The following is an 18,850-nucleotide window of genomic DNA, read 5'->3' as shown; positions in this document are numbered from 1 at the left end:
GTTCTTTGGAGCTAGCAACGTCTTGACGCACTTCCGAACCGTCTAGGGGTTTTTTACCTACAGGTTCTGATTGTGTAAGACAACAGAGAGCTTTAAAGGTAATTACATGCTTGAATAATTCGAAAAGGAGATGTACAATCCAAACAATGAGTCAAATATTTTATTATATTTTAATCCATAAATGGATGTATCTAAACAACAGAAATTAGAGTTTGGCGTCTTTAGCTCGCCCCCTGATGTCATGAAAACTTGAATAATTAAATAAGTCCATGCATTTTAGTAATTTATATTGCTTTGTACAGCAGCGTGCAATTGTTTTGGTAGTCAGTCATAGAAGTAGAAGGAATTTAACGCAGTATCTGCTTTGATGTTTTGGTATTTAAATGATAATATAATTGAGCACGTAATTAATTTTGGCTTATTTATGCGAATGGCGGCTAATTAAACGGCTAAGTTAAGTTTTGAACAATCTAAATTAAAACGCCCTTGTTACTCTTTTGTGCTGGGTGAAGAGTTTACGGTTGTTTTGGTTCATTTTCACAATTGAAAGATATAGTTAATCGATTCTAAAATTTGTACATAAACACAGTTTACAGCCGGGCAAACGCAATTGCAATTGTAATTGCAATAATATGTACACGCACCCTGTGCAAAGCCAGATTTAACATAAAACGTGATCATTGCTGAAATCAGTTGACGCGTTTGACGATCAGCAAGCACCAGAATTAAAAGCTGCTCAGATTTATTTCTCGATATAAACCTGCTGTCGTCATGACGCTCTTTCTCGAGTGTTCTGCCCACGATTAAAAGACCTCTCTGAAATACCAAAACAATAGAAACGTAGCAAATGAAAATATTGGTCGTCTATGTCCCTGCTAACCCCTGGCGCGATACCAAAGTGCTACTACCACCTGCTCATAGGAAAAATAAATTTTCTCTTCTGTCACTGCAATCGGAAAGGACGCTCATTTTTCTAGTTACTTTTATGTGCCATGCTTTTCTTCATCAGCCAGGGTTTCCACAATTTCTATTGTAGCTCGCCGGAGATACCGACAAGTTCCAAGAGAGTTAAACTGATCTTCTAGCGTTGGACTTTGTGGCGATTCAATCTCGGTTTGCTCCGCTTTGTGAAGGCCTTCTCGTCGAGCCTGTTCCCTTAACTTGAGGTTTCTTGGTACCAAAGATGGCGAAGTCCTGCCATTAACATCTTCTGTCGTAGGCGGAGGAGGTGACAACGGTATCAATGCAGGACGCAGGCGATCTCGATATGAAAGGGACCGACTTACCTTACGCGTCATGACCGGTGAACTTCTTGGCGAGTCACTAATGTCGTTATATGACGCTCGTCGAAGCATCAACGGGCTTGGACTTGGAGGCAACATGTTGAGGTTGTTCCAAGTGAAATGCGATTTTCGTTGAACCAGCGTTGGAGAACATGGCGCCGAGCTTGGTTCTTTTTTTATTACCGGTAACTTAAGTTTATTTTGACCATTCTCTTCGCAATTTTCCTCCTTCCAACCGGTCTGAGTTCTTGCATTGTTCACTGTATTTGGTATCATTAGTGTGAGCTTTTTCCGTAACTTTTTAGCTTCAAAATCCATGCTTCTTTCAAACTGATTGTGTTGGCTTTGTATAGAAGCATTTATCTTTTGGCTCATATGACGCAGAAGCGAGTTTCTTTGAGCACAATTTCTCTGTTTAAAAGTAAGCGAAGAGTTTTTGGACGCCTCTTCCATTTTTTCTCACGTCTGTTCAACCAACTATGCAAGCCCCAAATGCTCAAGTGGCAATAAGCCGCCTGTACGAACAAATGTACCGACTATACACCAAAGTTCTTAGTGGCCCGTAATTAGAAATAAATCATTGTGCTATTATTTAGATAGGCAGTCTATTTTTTGTTTTTGTGAATGTCCTTTGTTCGAGAGAACTAAAACAGTTTTCATTGTGGAGGCTTAAGAATTGCGTAGGAACACGTAGTGTTCACAGGGTTTTGACAGCGTGTTTCAGTTTGTTCTCGTCTTGTTATAACTGCCTCTGAAAAGCTAAGTGAGTTAGAGGTAAAATTAGAATGCACTCCAAGTTTATTTGAAGTGAAAGTTTTTACCTACGATCTCTATCAGTGATTTAAGAGTTTATATAATGAGATGATCTGTCGCTGCCAATTTTATTCAAGTTTGACCGCAAAAAAGGTGCTCCAAACTTGTGACAACAAGCGAAGTAAGACGAAACTAATCTCCAATAAAGAACTCTCGTTTTAATTTTTCCAACAAACAAAGCTTTTTGAAATATTAACGTGGCAGTCATCTAGAGCTACCTAGCTTTGTGCGCGTTACGGGGAGAGGAAAGGTGTTTTCGTGCTGAGTTTACATATCAGCCTGTATCCAAACGACTCGATCAGAGATAAGTCCATTACGAAGGACCCCTACAAGGCACACCTGTCAGTTATACCGCCAAGATAATAAAAAAAATACAGTAGTTGGTGTTCTAAATTAATTGGAGCTAAACCATTGTTCCTTTGTTGCTATAAATTCAGAAACCTCGAAATAATTTGAGATCGACTAATAACAATGTGTTGAAAATAGTTTCCTTACATTTGGTCTGACCTTAATATGATCAACATGTCATGAACTGTGTTTATTGCGGGCGTGAAATAAAGCGAACAAAAGTCGATGCTGGAAATAATATATCCCCCGTTAGAAGGCAATAATGTAATTAATTGAATAACCGGCAAATATTTTAAAACTGACTGACGAGTAATGCGCTTTGCGACCCTAATCACAGAATATAATGAAAATTTCAGAGAAGGAGTAAATTTTTTATTATTACTCTGAAGCGCTGAGTCCAGGAAACTTATGCAATGAAGGAAACAGTCCAAACAAAGCTGATGCATATGACAATGAAGATTGATAACCATAGTTCTTCTGAATTTTGTTACTGTTCAATTTCTGTTTAATTTACTGCGCAGAAGAGATTATGACCCAGACCATATTTTCTTGCTGCACATCAGTTCGCGAAACCGAAAGCGAATCTTGGTGTCGAGGGAGAATGGGAAAGCCTGAGAGGCATAATCTCAGGGCCTGACCCAGTACTCCTCCACTTGTAAATTCCAGTGGCGGGAGTTTTTCCATTGTCCCCAGGGACCGCGATCCTTTTGGTCAGCGCCAAGATATGGGACCTCTGGAGTAGGGGAAGTACTACGCGTCAAATGTGACGAAACTTATTTGCCGAGTATACAAAACGAAATATTCTACGCATTCAAGAAGGCGCATTCTTGACAGATCAGTTTAAAGTTGTGACAGAGCACACGATTCTTGGTAGATGCCGACCAAAAAGATCGCAGCCACTCATCCTTACTCTACACAATTCTGTACCATGAGAGATTATCTCATTTATGTAAAGCGTACGTAAGTGCGATGATCGTTGGTGTTCTTATATTGTATCTATATCTTGCAATTGCATATCATGGATTTAGAGCCGTACCCACTCTGATTGGACGATTGATTGCTTTGGTCTGCGTATCACTCATGATAAGTTGAAAGGCTTTGAACTGAGACAGACACAGATTGACATTGCATCTCACACTTTCGTTTCTTTCGTGGTTCTAATGGAAATCATAGATCAAAAGCTCTCGCTTTTCCAGCAAAATGAGGAGCAGAACATGCAGTAAATACAACCGAAAAAGTTAATTGGTATGAAATCAAAACAGCTCAAAAAACTAATGAATGAACAGTGCAATGTATGCGTATTGTGAAGTGTTTATACATCAGACAATTGTGTTAACAATGAAATCCACAGTTTGTCAACATTACAAAATAAACAAATGGGAAAGAAAAATGCAAAATTCTATTAGCTCTGAAACGCAGGAATGTACTAAAAATAACAGATAACAAAACTTTAAAATACATCCGAAGTGGTTGAAAATTTAGTTTTTCACCAATTGAAAAATGTTCGCGGGCAAAGTTGGCGGCTCAAAAGTTAAATGGACTTTGCATCCAAATTGTAACCTTAATTAATTTTCATCGAAAGATGGATTAAGTGAAAAGTGAAATCTAGACTATCAGAGGCTATGGACAAAGGCTTAGTTGATCCTATCAAGAAGACTTTTATTTCTAGCAAATAGACAATTATTCTGTATCAGATAAGTTCATTTTATCATCTGCCGTTTCTCTGCGACTCGGAGTTCTGATGTAGCGACAGGCTTGTATAGCGCGAAAGGCGTCTTCTAAATTTTGATGGAGAGCTCTTCGTCTTTCTTGTTCCAATAACAAGTAATTAAATGGGTTTGCTGAAGGGTCTGATTCGTCAATACTCGTTTCTGTGCCATTTATTATTTGTTCGTATGTTTCGTTCTCGTTTCCTAGCTCCATTTTTGTCGCTTGTGACGAGATTTTTGTATCGACTTCCAGTTTTTCCCTGGTAGGGTTGAACGCATCATGGCTGACGCTAAGAATTGCTGTTTCCTTTGTTGGGTTAAGAAATACTTGTGAGCCCCTAGCGACGTCTGTTTCCACAAAATTACGTTCCAACGTGATGTCATTCGTGTTCGTAACTTTATCTTTTCTCGTCTTTTTCTTCAGTGGAGCAGGTTTTCTATATTTCTCTCCCAAGCCAGGTTCGATTGACGGCAGGATAAGTTTTCGCTTTTCACTTGCTCGATTCTCTCCGCGAGCACTGTTTAATAACCGACTGAGCTCATCCTGAATGGGAAAGATAGCTAAAGTTGGACTGTTTGCGGAACGTTGATCAAAGTCGTCCCGTTCTTCGCTGAACGAGTCATCTTTGTAATCATTCACAGACGCCGTTTTAGGATGAGAAATCATTGGAAGAAACCTCTTTCTGTCATTAGTGTCAACACCGTCACGTATCTCTTGCTTTTTATTATTTTGAATATCCTGCCTGCGTTTGTCTATGTTATGCTTCTTCCTTTTCATTCGTCTCTCCTCTTTTTTCAAGACTCTGCTTCGCTCATGTTTTTCGGTGTCAAGTCGCGATGACAGCGCTTGAAATCTAGCGTTCTCGGCCATGTTACTTGGACCAACTTTTTTCTTGTCTCGAATTCCTGTTGCTATGCGAATTCCCAATTTCCCAATGTCCGGTAAATGAATGCCTGCCATTTTGATTTGAAGTGGAGAAAACGTGCGCGCGATTTTACAAGAGGCAACCCATTGTTTCGTCGACCGTTCGGCTGTCGGTGGATATGTTCATGTGCTATATGCAGATCTACTAGCCTGACTTGATAAATCGAACACTGATCAAATCAATCTGTCAAAAAATGTAAATGAATTGCCACCTACGTCTTGTTTGAACGGATGTAACTTTTGCAACTTGTGTATACAAAGAGTCTGGCAATATTTTTGATCTGGATGAGTTCATTAGAATTTTCTGAAAGTTTTGTGCTAATAATTACCTGAGATTTGTTAGTCCAATTAAATAAGGGAATTATAACGCTGACCCGCGATCATACAAATAATTTAAACTGCAATAAAAACGGCCTAGAATATACAACTGTATAGCTAATGACCTCTTAAAATAGACAGCCAATAGTAGCGATAACAACTGCATAAAATAACTTTTTAAGTTAGAAATTAGGCAAAAAACTCGGACAAAAAAAAAATGGTCACCAAATCATGAACTGTTCAAAGTTACTTCTAAAATTTTTCCATTCTCGCTGTTCTTCCAAACGATTAAACATAAGCTAATGATACTTCTTAGTTACTAGACAGGTTGTTATGCCAACGGATTGCATTGAAATCAGGCCTGAATGTGATTTACTTCAAAGCTGAAAGAGTATGTGAATAAATGTTCACGACAGCCCTTCCGAGCAGAACCACTATATATACAAATAGCGAGCGAAAAAGTCAAGTTGCAACCACAAGGCCGATTGTACGTGGAAAAAACAATCTAACCGCTTGGGCAATTGATTACATCAGGCAATATCACCCTCAGGCACAGCCTTTTCTTGCGGTATATATTGTGTACATATATTTGTACTGCAAAAAACAGATAAAAGAGATTCTGTGTTTGGTAACCCAGTGTTGAAAGTAACCATCGCTAATTTTAATAAAACCTAACCAATTTTATCATTTAGATTGTTCTCTTTTTTCGCCGGTAAATTTCGGGAAAAAAACCATTACCTTTTCAATGTGTTAATTTAACTTTTAGGGACAACACAGTTACAAAGTTGTGAAAATTAATACCGACAACACGAATTCACAGGCAGGGTTGCCAAAGGGGTTGTCTGAAAAACCCGAGTAGCGAATAGCCGCAAATAGCGAAAGTGCGAATAGTGGCGAACAGTCTCGAATAGTGGCGAATAGCGGCGAATAGTGGACAAATAGTGCCAAATAGTGGCCAAATTGAGGGAATTTGGTACCCAATTTTTCCGCTAAAAAGCATGGATGCTTATCAGTACAAAAGGTGTTTCTAAACGTAATTTCTTCTAAAAATAGAACTGTAACCAGGATAAGACATATTGGAATAAAAACGTTCTCTGGTTAAAAATATATTAAAAACATAAGCTTTCGGGCTATCAGTCTATAGCCTTTAACGAATGAAAAATGTGGCGCGCAAGCGAAAATATATACGAATGGGGTGCGAAAAATTGAGAATAAAGACAAGCGTGAAAAACGCTAGAAGATAAAAATGTAAATGAAGCCTGATTACAATAAAACAAAGTATTGCCTAGGCAACGGTTTTGAGTTGTTATCCGCGTCGACAGTTTTTGCTGTGTGCCAAGATTCTGGTGTTTTTCGAACGCGGTAATTGCCTTTGTCAATGACACAAGGATTGTCGAAATCAATGGAGTGATTGTTTTGCCACGCATGGTTGGCAACATTAGAGCCATTTGAATAGTTCTTCAAGTTTCGTTGATGTTCCTTTTTTCGGGTTTGGAAGCATCTTCCGGTTTCTCCTATGTAATTCCAAGGGCAGTCTTTACATGGAATTTTGTAAACAACATTACATTGAAAATCTGAGGGTTGTCTGAACTTTGGTGACGGGAATTCTTGTTGAAGGGTTTTAAGTGGTTTGTTGACAACTCGGATATCATTTTTGCGGAGTAATCTTGTGAGGGGCTCGGTTAGGCCGCTGATGTATGGGAGACATGCAAAATCCTGGTACGTATTAGATGGATCAGCCCATTTGAAGAACATAGAAACCAGTTCTTCTGGTGGAGGAACTGTAGATGGGGGTGGCTTCTTATTGAGGATGTTAGAAATAACAGCCGGTGGGTAACCATTAGCTTCTAACGCAGCCCTAACATGATTGGTTTCACGTGTTTTTCCTTCAAAACTGCTAGGGAGGTTGGATGCCCGGAACAGGAGGGTCGAGGCCGTGCTGATTTTGTGTTCTTTTGCATGGTGGGAAGAGAAATCCAAATAACGGTCAGTATGGGTTGGCTTCCGAAATATATCAATAAAGGCAACTCCATTTCTTCTGGAAACCAAGGTGTCTAAGAAGGCAATTTGGCCGTTGTTTTCAAGTTCGATTGTGAAAGAAATTTTGGAATCACAAGCGTTAAGAGTATCGTGGAAGGAAGAAACGGCGTCCTTCTTGATAATCACAAAGCTGTCGTCAACATATCGTTTCCAAACCCTTGGTGGGACTGGTGAGGTACTGATAGCTAAATCCTCGATCACTTCCATACAGAGGTTAGCAACAATGGGGCTAACTGGGCTGCCCATTGCACAGCCGTGGATGAACTGCATATGAACTGCATATACAAACAGTTTTGAAGGAAAAACACGTGAAACCAATCATGTTCAGTCCGGGATCGTTATCAGATTTGATAACCATGTGACGTCACAACATGGGGGCCATTTCAAAAACCGGGAATTTTCGTATTCACTTCGCTTTGCTCGTTATTTGTTCGATTATACTCGGGTAATTTACCCATAATTCTATTCGATAATTACCAGAAAAGAAGGAGCCTCACGTGTTTTGAAGATGGCGGTTGAAGACCAGCGTAAACAATGTAAAATGCTACTCGTAAAGTGAAACAGCGCTTGCAATTTTGCATCCAAACCAGGTATGTTTTTCATTTTGTCATTAGATTTAAGTTACTTGGAGATTTTTGCGGAAATCACAAAAAATATGTCGTTAATCTTCACGCCATATTCTTGGGATTTAACGTGTTTTTAGTGTTGTGCACGATCTGTGAAAAAAGTGCACGGGGGTATTTTGATTTGCGATGTGTTGTTCGTAACGGCGGCCATATTTACAGCTGCAATTGATGTGTTCCTAGGTATTGAGATGGCAGATGCTGGTACCCATAGAATCAAAATAGCAAATTTATGTCGATTTTGTGGATATAGCTTGGTGATTACGTAGGGTAGGTTTATTGTTGTCGAGTTTTGCAGAATAAAATTTTCGTTCCTTTTAAACACGCACCATTCAACTTTAAGAATTACTGGTGGAAAAATCAAGGAGTACGTAAAAGTAACTTACATAAATCATCTAAGCCCCTTCAGAGCAAATTATAGCTCTTAGTGAGTCGCTCGATTCATGGTACGGCAGTCCAGGTGGTCGGAAAACCACTTGCGAATCTAACATTAGTTGTTTATTTTCTTTTGAAGGGTTACCATGAGTTCAAAATCAAGGGGCCAGAAGGAACTCCTTTTCATGTCCTTCCTGAAAATTGGAAACAAAGACCCATTCGCACTTCGTTGTGTTTTGCCAGAAATTAGAGAAATACCCGAGACACTTCTAGACGTGCCACAGTCTGGTATCCAAGAGCGCTAAGAAAAATTACACTTTGAGAGAAGTTGCTGGAAGACAGATAGGCCGGGTGCAATACTTCTTAAACAGGGAACTAAAACACCTTTCGGACTGCGGGAAAATCGGCAATCACATTAAAGGGTAAGTTGCCTATATTTTAGAGTCAATTTCAACAACTCGCGGTCCTGAAATATTTTCCGGAAATGTCAGTTTTTTGGCACACCGGTCGTTATATAATGAAGCTTATTGTTGGATTTAGCGAGTGAACTATGGTACGAAAACATATTACTTGAATCATAGTTTCTTTTATATGAATCGGTCATTAAAAGCGTTTTTCCATATCACCGAATGCACAACAATAGACTACTGATCTACAACTAAAACAATTTTTTCCGGAAATGCCAAGACTCCCAAGTTTACTGTCACATCTCACAACATAAAGTGTTGCATGCACCCACCCATTCCACTGAACGGAGGTGTATCACGAATTAAAGTAAATATACCTGCTATATTTTTGTTGTTGTGCTAGAACCATATCAGGCGAGCCCACAACGACAAAGAGAACCCCGGTGCATTAAAGATGGAAACGAAATGTACAGCACGGCGGAGGGGATTGAATTAGCAATCGCAGAAATGGAATTAGACGAGGGATGGGATATGGCCATCGAGGTAAGCTATTCTATCTTCAGTACATCTGGACAGAGAGTCGACAGAGGGAGGGTCGCGAACTGTTTCGATACTGTTAGTGATGAATCATAGTAGGAGATGTTTCGGTCCTAACCACGCTTCGCTCATGCAAATTGAACGAACTTCAGTTGCAGCTCTCCGCTTGGAATATAGAAGCAACTTGTTCAGTGTCAATTTGTGAACTCAAGATGTATTTACTGTTAGTGTTTTGTTTATATTTTATACAGACTGTTGAACAGCCAGCTTCACCAACTACCAAGAAAATGAAGCCTGAGTGAAAATAGAAGCTATCATATTAGTATCAATAAACAACGCTTTTGTGAACAGAATACCTGTTGTCTACCTTCGTTTGTTTTAACTTGGAACAAATATTATACGGTGTCTATCTGAAAATGAAACTTTTCGCAGTAGCTTTTGGACAAAGACAGTTTTCTTCCATACATCTCTGTTTCTATTCCATAATCCAGTAACCTATTGTGAAGCAAACATACAATTAATTAAATGAAATTGTATTGTGATGTTGTGAAAAAAGTAACTCCTTTCATCGCAGCGCCCCGTCGACTGCCATATTGAATTATACACTGTTGCTACCAAATAATGTCACGTGAACGAAAACTTGTGCAGCGATTGGTTAATGGTTTGTTTTGGTCGAGGTTATCAAATCTGATAACGATCCCGGACTGAAGATTACTCCGCAAAAATGATATCCGAGTTGTCAACAAACCACTTAAAACCCTTCAACAAGAATTCCCGTCACCAAAGTTCAGACAACCCTCAGATTTTCAATGTAATGTTGTTTACAAAATTCCATGTAAAGACTGCCCTTGGAATTACATAGGAGAAACCAGAAGATGCTTCCAAACCCGAGAAAAGGAACATTAACGAAACTTGAAGAACTATTCAAATGGCTCTAATGTTGCCAACCATGCGTGGCAAAACAATCACTCCATTGATTTCGACAATGCTTGTGTCGTTGTGCGTTCGAATCTTGGCACACAGCAAAACTGTCGACGCGGATAACAACTCAAAACCGTTGCCTAGGCAATACTCTGTTTTATTGTAATCAGGCCTCATTTACATTTTTATCTTCTAGCGTTTTTCACGCTTGTTTTTATTCTCAATTTTTCGCTCCCCATTCGTATATATTTTCGCTTGCGCGCCACATTTTTCATTCGTTAAAGGCTATAGACTGATAGCCGAAAGCTTATGTTTTTAATATATTTTTAACCAGAGAACGTAATTTCTTCTGTTTTCACCGCTGCAAAAGCGTAAATGCGTCTTTATTAGGTTATCCTGGTGTTTTCTGTTTTCTTATTGTCGGCCCTAGCCTGAGTCCTGAGAAGAAAAGGTAATAAATTCACTGAAATTCTCATGCTTGTTTGGATAATTAATTAACGCAAGATGTAGCTTAGATGTTGTTGTTTTTATAACCGGTTATCAGCGCAGCTCGTTTGTGTCTTTTCAGTTGATAAACTAATCACAGAACACTTACCTCACATTCGTATTTTATTGTGTTTTCTTTTCTTTTTTTTTTTCCACGTGATCAGTTTCAACGAACCCAGATCAGTGCTGAACTAAAGCGGTAACTATTGACGACTATTCGCCACTATCCGTATTGATATGTTTATATATTTTGCTTTTACACAATTTTACAGTCCCAGTGTTGTCACCGAATAGTCCGAGCACGCCTTCCGTGCCTATCATGGTAAACACCTGGGACCTTTAGTTTTCAGGGCTGGGCTCTGTAAAATGCCAACACAACTGAGAATAAGACACGTTGTGCATTAAAAACGCGGCGCTGAATTTCAAGCTCCCGAAGACACATATTCAGTCTTTCCTTGGGGTTTTAAGTGATATCACAAAGGACTTCAAGAGTCAACTTCTTGAAAACTATTCAACGAATTTCATTTAAAATACCTGTACGTTTTTAGAAGAAAATAACTGGAGACTGAGTGCGTGCTTTATTCGATATTTTTTAATTGATATCATTGTATGCTCTATTATTTGACGCACAGAAATCTCAATGAAATATTCTGATGCAGCAAACACTTTTCTAGTGGGTGGAATGAATTTTAATCGTGTATGTAAGGAAGTCTCAAAGGACATCCCGTTCATTTTAGTGTCAGAAAGCGTCGTGTGTTGTGAAGGTGAACCAGTATCTTCGTCGATGTGCTCCCCTTCGCAGATAAGTACACGCTTTCGTTTTTTTCATTTCATGACCTTGTTCGCTTTTCGCCTCGTTTCGCTACGCTTGCCCTTTTCCGCAGTTTAGTAGTTTAGTATACCAGTTCGTTGAGCAATTTTTTACGTCCACACAGTGAAGAAATTGTTGAATACTGGGAGGGTGTGAAACTTTCGGAATAAAGAATTACCAAGTTCGTTTAGACAAGTACATCGGAATAGCAGGTTTGAAAGTTTCTCACTGAATACCACATTTCAGAAGTACTAGCTCTCTTGTTCGTCGTATTTGTAACTGTTTAATGTTGTCCACGGCGGGTCTGAACTGCAGGTCACATTCCACAGGTCAGAGTACAGAGTCACTGTGCTACAGATAAGTAAACAGCACCAAGATTCAGTCTCTTAGCCCTAATTAACCCTAGCACTCTGCGAAAATGTTGCTTTAGATCGAGGGGAAACGTTTGGCATAGTTATTCATTAGTAGAATAAGGATTTCTACTCTTAACCTGTGGAATGTGACCTGTGTTTTAGACCCGGCTTGTTGTCCATTGCTCCGACGCTCTGAGCTGCTAAGGGTATGAAGATCTGACTGACTTAACATCAACAGTTTTAAAGATACGTCAATAATATTCCCTGAGAATTTAAATTCTTTTTTCATGCAGGAACAGTTTGTTTCCATACAATCGCTGAACTAACTGCTCGTGAATGTTTTAATTGGAGTTTAATTTAGTCGGTTTTTCTTTGAGAGCGACTTTGTTGAGATGTTATACAGCCATCCTTGTCCTTTGCCACACGATTGATTTCTGATACATTTTCGGGTAAGTAATATCAAAATATTTGGTTAGAATTTCAGACATAAAGGCAGATTTGAGTTATAATTGCATTGTGGCTTTTGTTCATTTATCCTCATGTTTTCAGTCATAATTGTTCACATTTTCGTGAAATCAGAAATTACTTGACGAATGGAACCAATTTTGAGCAAACTTGCGTTGAATTCTGGCGAGAAAATAATCCTAAGAGAACATTAAGAAATTCGTTAATGCAGGCGATATTGTCCGATGTTTATGGCCGGTTTCTAACTACCAAACTGATTGACCGACTGATAAGACCTCAAACTCAAAGGTGATATATTTTTGACAGTTTCCTTTCTCCTTCTGGCATTAGACGAACAGAGGGGAACCCAAAGGAAATGTAACCATTATGAGCAGCCGTGTTCAGCTTTGAAGCTCCGTTCTCTCCTCATCAGTCTCTTCATGTTGCGATCAACTCCAATTTCAGGTAAATTCTAGGTTTTATTTTATCTTTATTTACAAGTATGATCTGACCTTGTTGCGAAGTCTGATTTAAAAATTCTGACTAAGATAGCTATCACGATAAATTGATTGTCATGGTTCATTTTGACCCTTGCTACAATTTTATGATTTTTTTGTTCTAGTGTATGGTAATTTAATTTAAAATGTAACAGAAACCTTTTTGGATTGCAGGTTGTAGTTCTTGGGCTCTAGCGCAACCTGGTAGTTGACTACAGGAAATGACTGATTTCAGATAAGTACATCGTAGTTTTGTCATTTGTTCGTCGTTTTCCTGGTAAACGATTTAATTCAGAGCAAGATTGATCGAAATACAATGTATAACCAGAATCCCAGACCTAACACGTTTGTACTCAGTAAATTTTCTAAGCGAAAAGAAAGCCAATCACCACTATAAAATGCATTTCTCTAGTCTCTTGATTTCAGGCTAGCGAATACAATGTAATATGCCTGAAAATAGCAACATTGAACAACTACAAGCTAAGACTGTTCTATTGAATAAAAGGAGATTTACTTCATTTATTGACATTTGCTCTCTTTTTTCCAAGGTTGAACACAGAGTGCACGTGCATTGAAAGAAAATGCAGCCATTTTGGATTGTAGTGTTTTACCCTTCGCTTCGATGCAAGCAGACGACATCTGAAAGATTTTATAGTCAGATAAGCTCGTTGTCAATTTCTTAACTCTTCTGTCTTATACCATTTACAGTATCAGTCCAAGAAAGAAAATAATTGATTTTCTTTCATCATGTTGAGTACATCCTGAGGGAAATAACTAAATGTACTGTCTTCATGTAGCAAAAAAATAATAATTTTATACTGCTTTGTGCGGTCAAACGCTGCCTGAATAGCATTTATGCTTTAAATGTCTCTGTGAACCGCTAGCTCTGCATTGTTTTGACCAAATTCGTAAGCCTAACGCAATTTTTAAAAGTCAGTGTATCAAAGCTTTCTCTTTTCTTTTTCATGCAAGGTTTAAAAAAAGATATGCTGAGAGAAAACAAGTCCATTTTGTACGACAGTACGTGGCTCTAATGTTCTGTGGTAAAAAGTAAGTATTGCAAACATCTTGTCTAACTGTACCACCAAAGCTCAGCAGTAACGTTCATAAAATATTTTTTGCCGGTGTTAGAAATTCATCCGCAACTTGCCTCCCTTGGTTTCTGGAAAATTTATGAAACGAAGGACTGAAAATTTGCCAATGCAAGAAAAGCAACTTCGTTAGCTCTTGGACTCAGTGGTTTCAATCAGTACTCCGAGTTCACTGCTTGCTAATGGCTGGAAACGCTTTTTCTCTACAATATGTCCAGCACCTCAAATTTTCCGTTTTTTTTTTCGGTTTCAGTCCAAAGTTAACAAGAAGATCTGTTAGATCTTAAAACCGCGCTTTTAAAATTTAACTGTTTTCTTAGCACTACAGTCGCAACGCAGTGCACATTCGAAAGTAATCCTTGATGATTCATTGATTACTGTAGACATCACATCACTTGATCAACACAGACTGTACTATTGCACCATCAGTCGTAGCCGTTGCGAAATCATCCGATGACGTAATAGTGTTAATCTGGAACTTTCTTTGGGATATGTATGGGCATGAAGATACGAACACTATTAACAACAGCTTTCTTTCTTAAAAGTCAAGTTTAAATTTAATATTTTCCTTGAGTAAAGGGCTAGCAAAGAAGTCACACGAGTCACATAATTCAAGAATTGCGCTATCGACGGCTATCTTAAGTACGGTGGTTATTTCCCTACCAATGACGTAATCATTGCATGTCCTGACATGTTCTTTGCTTGGCTTGCAAATATTTCATTTTCCTTCCGATCTATCAACTCGCTGCGATGAAAGAGCCAAAGAATTTACTTCATTTGCCTAAAACCACAAGAAATACTCGCAAACTTGCAAATAAATTAATGACCGTCGCTTCTGGCGAAATAAACTTCCAAAGTAAACACGATCTTATTAGTCACGTAGCGAAAGTGAAAGCTGCAACGTTAACGCATTCCATGGCTGGCGTAATACCTTTTTTTAGCGTATTTATTAATCCCTTTGAATCCAACGCTTCGATAAAACCAAAAGAAAAGATATTTTACCCACAACAAAGGAAACAATATCCGTAAAATTATCCGTGTATTAATGTTTTAACAGCTTCTGGCGGAAAAAAACATCACACGTCGCGTGACTCGGAATTTGGCCGAGCGCAGGTCTGCGTCTGGTCACCGACAAAAAAAAAAATAATAAACCACGGGTAAACCTAGAACCGCGCTCGGCCCATGGCCGCGCGGTTAATAAAATCTCCTTCCATGTCAATACATTTCAAAGTATCTTGCAGAGAAAATCGTTAACTTTTTTAATGTCCTCGGCAGAACCAGGAAGTTTGTTTGAGATTTGCCAACCAACAAAAATTTAGTGTTTTCTTAAATAATTTTACCATACAGTATTGATACCTGCTTTAAGAAGTCAATGCAGAATTGTCTGTTGTTAAATTATATTGAAGAGAAAGTGTGGCCATTTTGGATTGAGGTGTGTAATTCTTGAACGCTGGTGCACTATGACATATTGGAAAAATTTTAATTCAGATAAGTTCACCCTTTTCTTATTTTACTTGAATTTGTCGTCGACCACTTTAATAACTGTGTCATTCCAAGTATCCTGTAGAGAAATCTAATCGGGAGTAGTGAAAGATGAAATTTTGATCCTGTGGTGAGCGTGGGACAAAGAATTGAACATCTCAGTCCGTGACGGGATTCGAACCCATAAACTCTTAGATACCGGTTGGGCAACGAGGAATTGTTCTGATGTCCGAACGAATTCTTAAAAGTAACACGATTGCGAGAGATTTGTTCATCAATTTCAATAAAGTAATGCTTTAGAAAAGCACTGTAAATGTGTATTTAGGGGCAAATATTCGAAATTACCACAACTGGAGATCCGATAATCGTTGAAAAGTAATTTAATTTGTTGTTTTTTGTCTTTTTATCATCAGGTTGAATGCAAACATCGTTTCAATAAATAGTGTAGCCATGCTGGATCAAAGTGTGTAAGCTCTCGAAGCCTGGTTCAAGTTGACAGCCATTGAAAACACCTTTTTTCAGGTAAGTCGTTTTCTTCTCTGTTTACCATTGAACGGTTTCAGTCCTAAGAGTGATCAGAGTCTGACCATATAAATGCCTTCCTGACCCTTGTTATAAGTATCTCAGTTGGAGAGAAAATATTGGACTCAGGATATATTGTAATCAGTAAGAAGAATTTTACTTGAAGATTGGAGACTTGTCCAGTGACATAATGGAATCAAAGTTAACAGAATAAAACAATATGCTGGTGTTAATTATTATAACTTTCGTAAGAACATTGTGAAAACAGTAAATGTTAAGTGATACAATCAATATTAACCAGCTATTTTGTTGATGTTTCCTTTCTTTCTAGGTTAAATGCCCTTTCAAAGAAATATGTAGTCATTTTGGATTGCAGTGTACTGACTCTTGGACCCTGGCCTGGAGATATCTTACTTCAGATAAGTCGTTTTCTTGTTTCTCTAGTCGTTTACCATGAACGGATTCAGTCCAAGAGTGATCAAAATATAACCTCATCGTACCTCGTTGCGTTGTCAAGTATGTTACAAAGGCAATGTTACCAAATTCATAAACTAAGAACAAAAGAAATGTATGACAATCAATTGGGAAAATTAATATTTTGAGTACGAGACTGAAGTGAAAGGTTGGACATCGCAATTTATTATTTTAAAGGACAACTTGAAACGGCCGAATATTCTCCGCAATGCAATTTGAATTCAAATTTAACAGAATAAAAACGTGGTGCTGGTACTAGTAATTGTTACAAATTTATTTTGATATAAATTAAACATTATGAAAAACAAAGATTCTAAAGTAGCATTTCAGCTTACTCTCGGCTTGGCTTTGCGAACGAAGATTTAAGGAAGTGATCCACTTATGCTGCACACAGAGAACCATGTACGACAATTTACGAGAACAATTCCAGTTTAATAGTACAATGATAATTTGCGGTGCGAACAATGCTTTCCTTATACGGGGCCGCAAATGAACTTTAAAGGCGATTCATTTAGAGAAGGAATTGCTCAAAATCAAATGTGTTTTAAAATAGTATTGTCAGGCATTCAAGAACGAACAGCAACTTAATTTATAACGACTGATAGACCTCATGACTTTATCGGCATGGCAATTCTAATTGCGCTTTGGTAAACACGATCATTTTTTGGTTATCAATGTTCGAAGCTTGACCAAAATCTATATAAACATGCACTACTTTTTCGTCCGTGTAACTGATATAAGTACAGTGTTCAACATGGAGGTGAATGAAAAAATATCATCGCCTGGGGCAAATTAGTGTCTTGCTACACCATTTAACATGGAAAATTAATGTTTAGAACTGAGAAAACAGAATTAATTTTTCAGGTGACTGAAAGTATTTACGAGCGTTGTTTGGTTTCGATACGTACTTGCATGTGTCCGGGCACAAGTGGGCTCAAACCTTGAGAGAAATGTCATGTTTTCGATGTAGCGATGTTTTTACTGACATAGATTTCAAAGTGTAGTTTGAGTATTTTCTTTATCTCAAGAATTCGAAAACAACAGTTTGTTGCATGTGAATAAAGTTTTTGTGTCAGTATTCAAGCAAAAAACAAACAAATAACATTCCAGGTAGAATAAATATGTGACGCTAGTCTCACAGGGTAGCTGAAATGATAAATTGAAGTAATGGTCGATACATTTTAAAATAAACAGCACCAAAAAAATGGACCCAGAGAAAAATAGATAAATAAAACAAGTACACGGGTCAAAAGGTGTCGAAACTACTGTTTACACATATGAAATGTAATAATGAAATGGAAAATAGATAAAATAGAATCGAAGACTTTAGAAAGCTTTGAATTTACATAGTATGTTAATTGCTGCACGCGCAGTCTCCCGCTTCCTTGGAATTTCGTTTTCCGTAAAAAATATACAATCTTCAATCTAAGCAGGAGTCATAACCGGGGACCGAGACCGTAAGTCTCGGGATCTGCGCGCACCTAATGATATGGGGCACTTTTCCTATTTTTAGAACAAATTGCGCCACCCTGACGACATACATTGGCGCGGATCCACGCACATGTCGTGGGTTCTCGCGTGGATGTTGTCTTAAGAATAAAGTTTATGTAAGAAATCTCTCTACTCTGATATCGAGGTAATTTGTGAATTTCTCAAACAGTGCTTAATCATAACCAAAACCTGTTTTAGATAGTTTCTTATTATTTCTGCTCGTTTGGCAAGTTTGCAAAAATTTTTGGAAGGAAAGTCTGACGCGTACAAGTAGCTCCAGGGCGTGCACTTTAAGGGCCCATTAACCGATTTATGCGCGCGCTCGCGCGCGTTGCTAAGGAGGTGAAATTTCACTTCCGGTCACTCACGTTAGCCTGAGCGCGGAAAATAAAAACAACTCAATAACTTGCAAATTCGCTTGCATTTTAGATGTGTTTCTTTTTTTTTTTCACAAAATGCAAAGTAAAAAAGGTGCAAACAAAGACAAATAAGAGAAAGAGAGAAACAAGAGCAACAGAAAGAGGAAAACTAACTCCACGTGGCTTTGTTTGATCTTACCGAAGTGCGCTGATAGTGCAAATTGCGCACGCGCTGATAAGGTAACTTCCAATAGATACGGGGCGCACTTCCGGTTTCTTTAAACGCTAAAGGAAATGCGGTTTTTCATTAACTCCAGCCTTTTTCGACGACTTTAGATTAAAGCCAACGTTGGAAACATAGCTAAGCATTCCTTTTTCGAAATCATGCCTTTTTCAGAAAATTACGAATTTTTCAATATTTTGAAATTCTCTCAAAATCTGACCTTTTAGAAATGAAACAAAATCTACGCATAGCGTAACGAGGATTTAAATTAAAATATTGAATCAATGAAAAAAATCCCGATAAAGTAATTTGCCTGGG

General features: G+C 38.2%; 3 protein-coding genes and 2 long non-coding RNA genes across 5 annotated transcripts in view; 2 read left to right on the top strand and 3 right to left on the bottom strand.

Annotated features, from left to right (window-relative positions):
- Positions 1 to 968: 968 nt before the first annotated feature.
- Positions 969 to 2,018, bottom strand: LOC110042375 (uncharacterized). Its single transcript, XM_089291310.1, has one exon. The coding sequence runs from the start codon at positions 1,734 to 1,736 to the stop codon at positions 984 to 986; it is 753 nt and encodes a 250-aa protein (XP_089147436.1). The 5' UTR covers positions 1,737 to 2,018; the 3' UTR covers positions 969 to 983.
- Positions 2,019 to 4,082: 2,064 nt separating this feature from the next.
- Positions 4,083 to 5,284, bottom strand: LOC110042373 (uncharacterized). Its single transcript, XM_020747737.2, has one exon. The coding sequence runs from the start codon at positions 5,112 to 5,114 to the stop codon at positions 4,125 to 4,127; it is 990 nt and encodes a 329-aa protein (XP_020603396.2). The 5' UTR covers positions 5,115 to 5,284; the 3' UTR covers positions 4,083 to 4,124.
- Positions 5,285 to 6,531: 1,247 nt separating this feature from the next.
- LOC149109968 (uncharacterized) lies at positions 6,532 to 7,824 on the bottom strand. Its single transcript, XM_089292457.1, has one exon. It carries the CDS (start codon positions 7,704 to 7,706, stop codon positions 6,660 to 6,662), a length of 1,047 nt encoding a protein of 348 aa, XP_089148583.1. The 5' UTR covers positions 7,707 to 7,824; the 3' UTR covers positions 6,532 to 6,659.
- Positions 7,825 to 8,346: 522 nt separating this feature from the next.
- Positions 8,347 to 9,731, top strand: LOC149109967 (uncharacterized). The gene is made up of 3 exons (XR_016208094.1): positions 8,347 to 8,856; positions 9,245 to 9,384; positions 9,630 to 9,731. It is a non-coding gene; the product is annotated as an uncharacterized LOC149109967 (long non-coding RNA).
- Positions 9,732 to 15,456: 5,725 nt separating this feature from the next.
- LOC149109966 (uncharacterized) overlaps positions 15,457 to 18,850 on the top strand; it is a 3,515-nt gene continuing 121 nt past the window's right edge. Inside the window, exons 1-2 of the long non-coding RNA XR_016208139.1 lie at positions 15,457 to 15,985; positions 16,317 to 18,850. The exon at positions 16,317 to 18,850 is cut by the window's right edge and continues 121 nt beyond it. This is a non-coding gene — a long non-coding RNA (uncharacterized LOC149109966). The remainder of the gene's footprint in view (positions 15,986 to 16,316) is intronic.

The sequence above is a fragment of the Orbicella faveolata genome, unplaced genomic scaffold (genome assembly GCF_042242905.1).
Source record: "Orbicella faveolata isolate gen_17 unplaced genomic scaffold, um_ofav_v1 contig_24, whole genome shotgun sequence".
Lineage (NCBI taxonomy): Eukaryota > Metazoa > Cnidaria > Anthozoa > Scleractinia > Merulinidae > Orbicella > Orbicella faveolata.
The sequence above is the reverse complement of the archived record's forward strand: the minus strand, read 5'-3'. Positions and strand labels throughout refer to the sequence as shown.

Coding starts and splice junctions, on each gene's coding strand:
- LOC110042375 (XM_089291310.1), bottom strand. CDS start 1,736: ATGGAAGAGGCGTCCAAAAACTCTTCGCTTACTTTTAAACAGAGAAAT.
- LOC110042373 (XM_020747737.2), bottom strand. CDS start 5,114: ATGGCAGGCATTCATTTACCGGACATTGGGAAATTGGGAATTCGCATA.
- LOC149109968 (XM_089292457.1), bottom strand. CDS start 7,706: ATGCAGTTCATCCACGGCTGTGCAATGGGCAGCCCAGTTAGCCCCATT.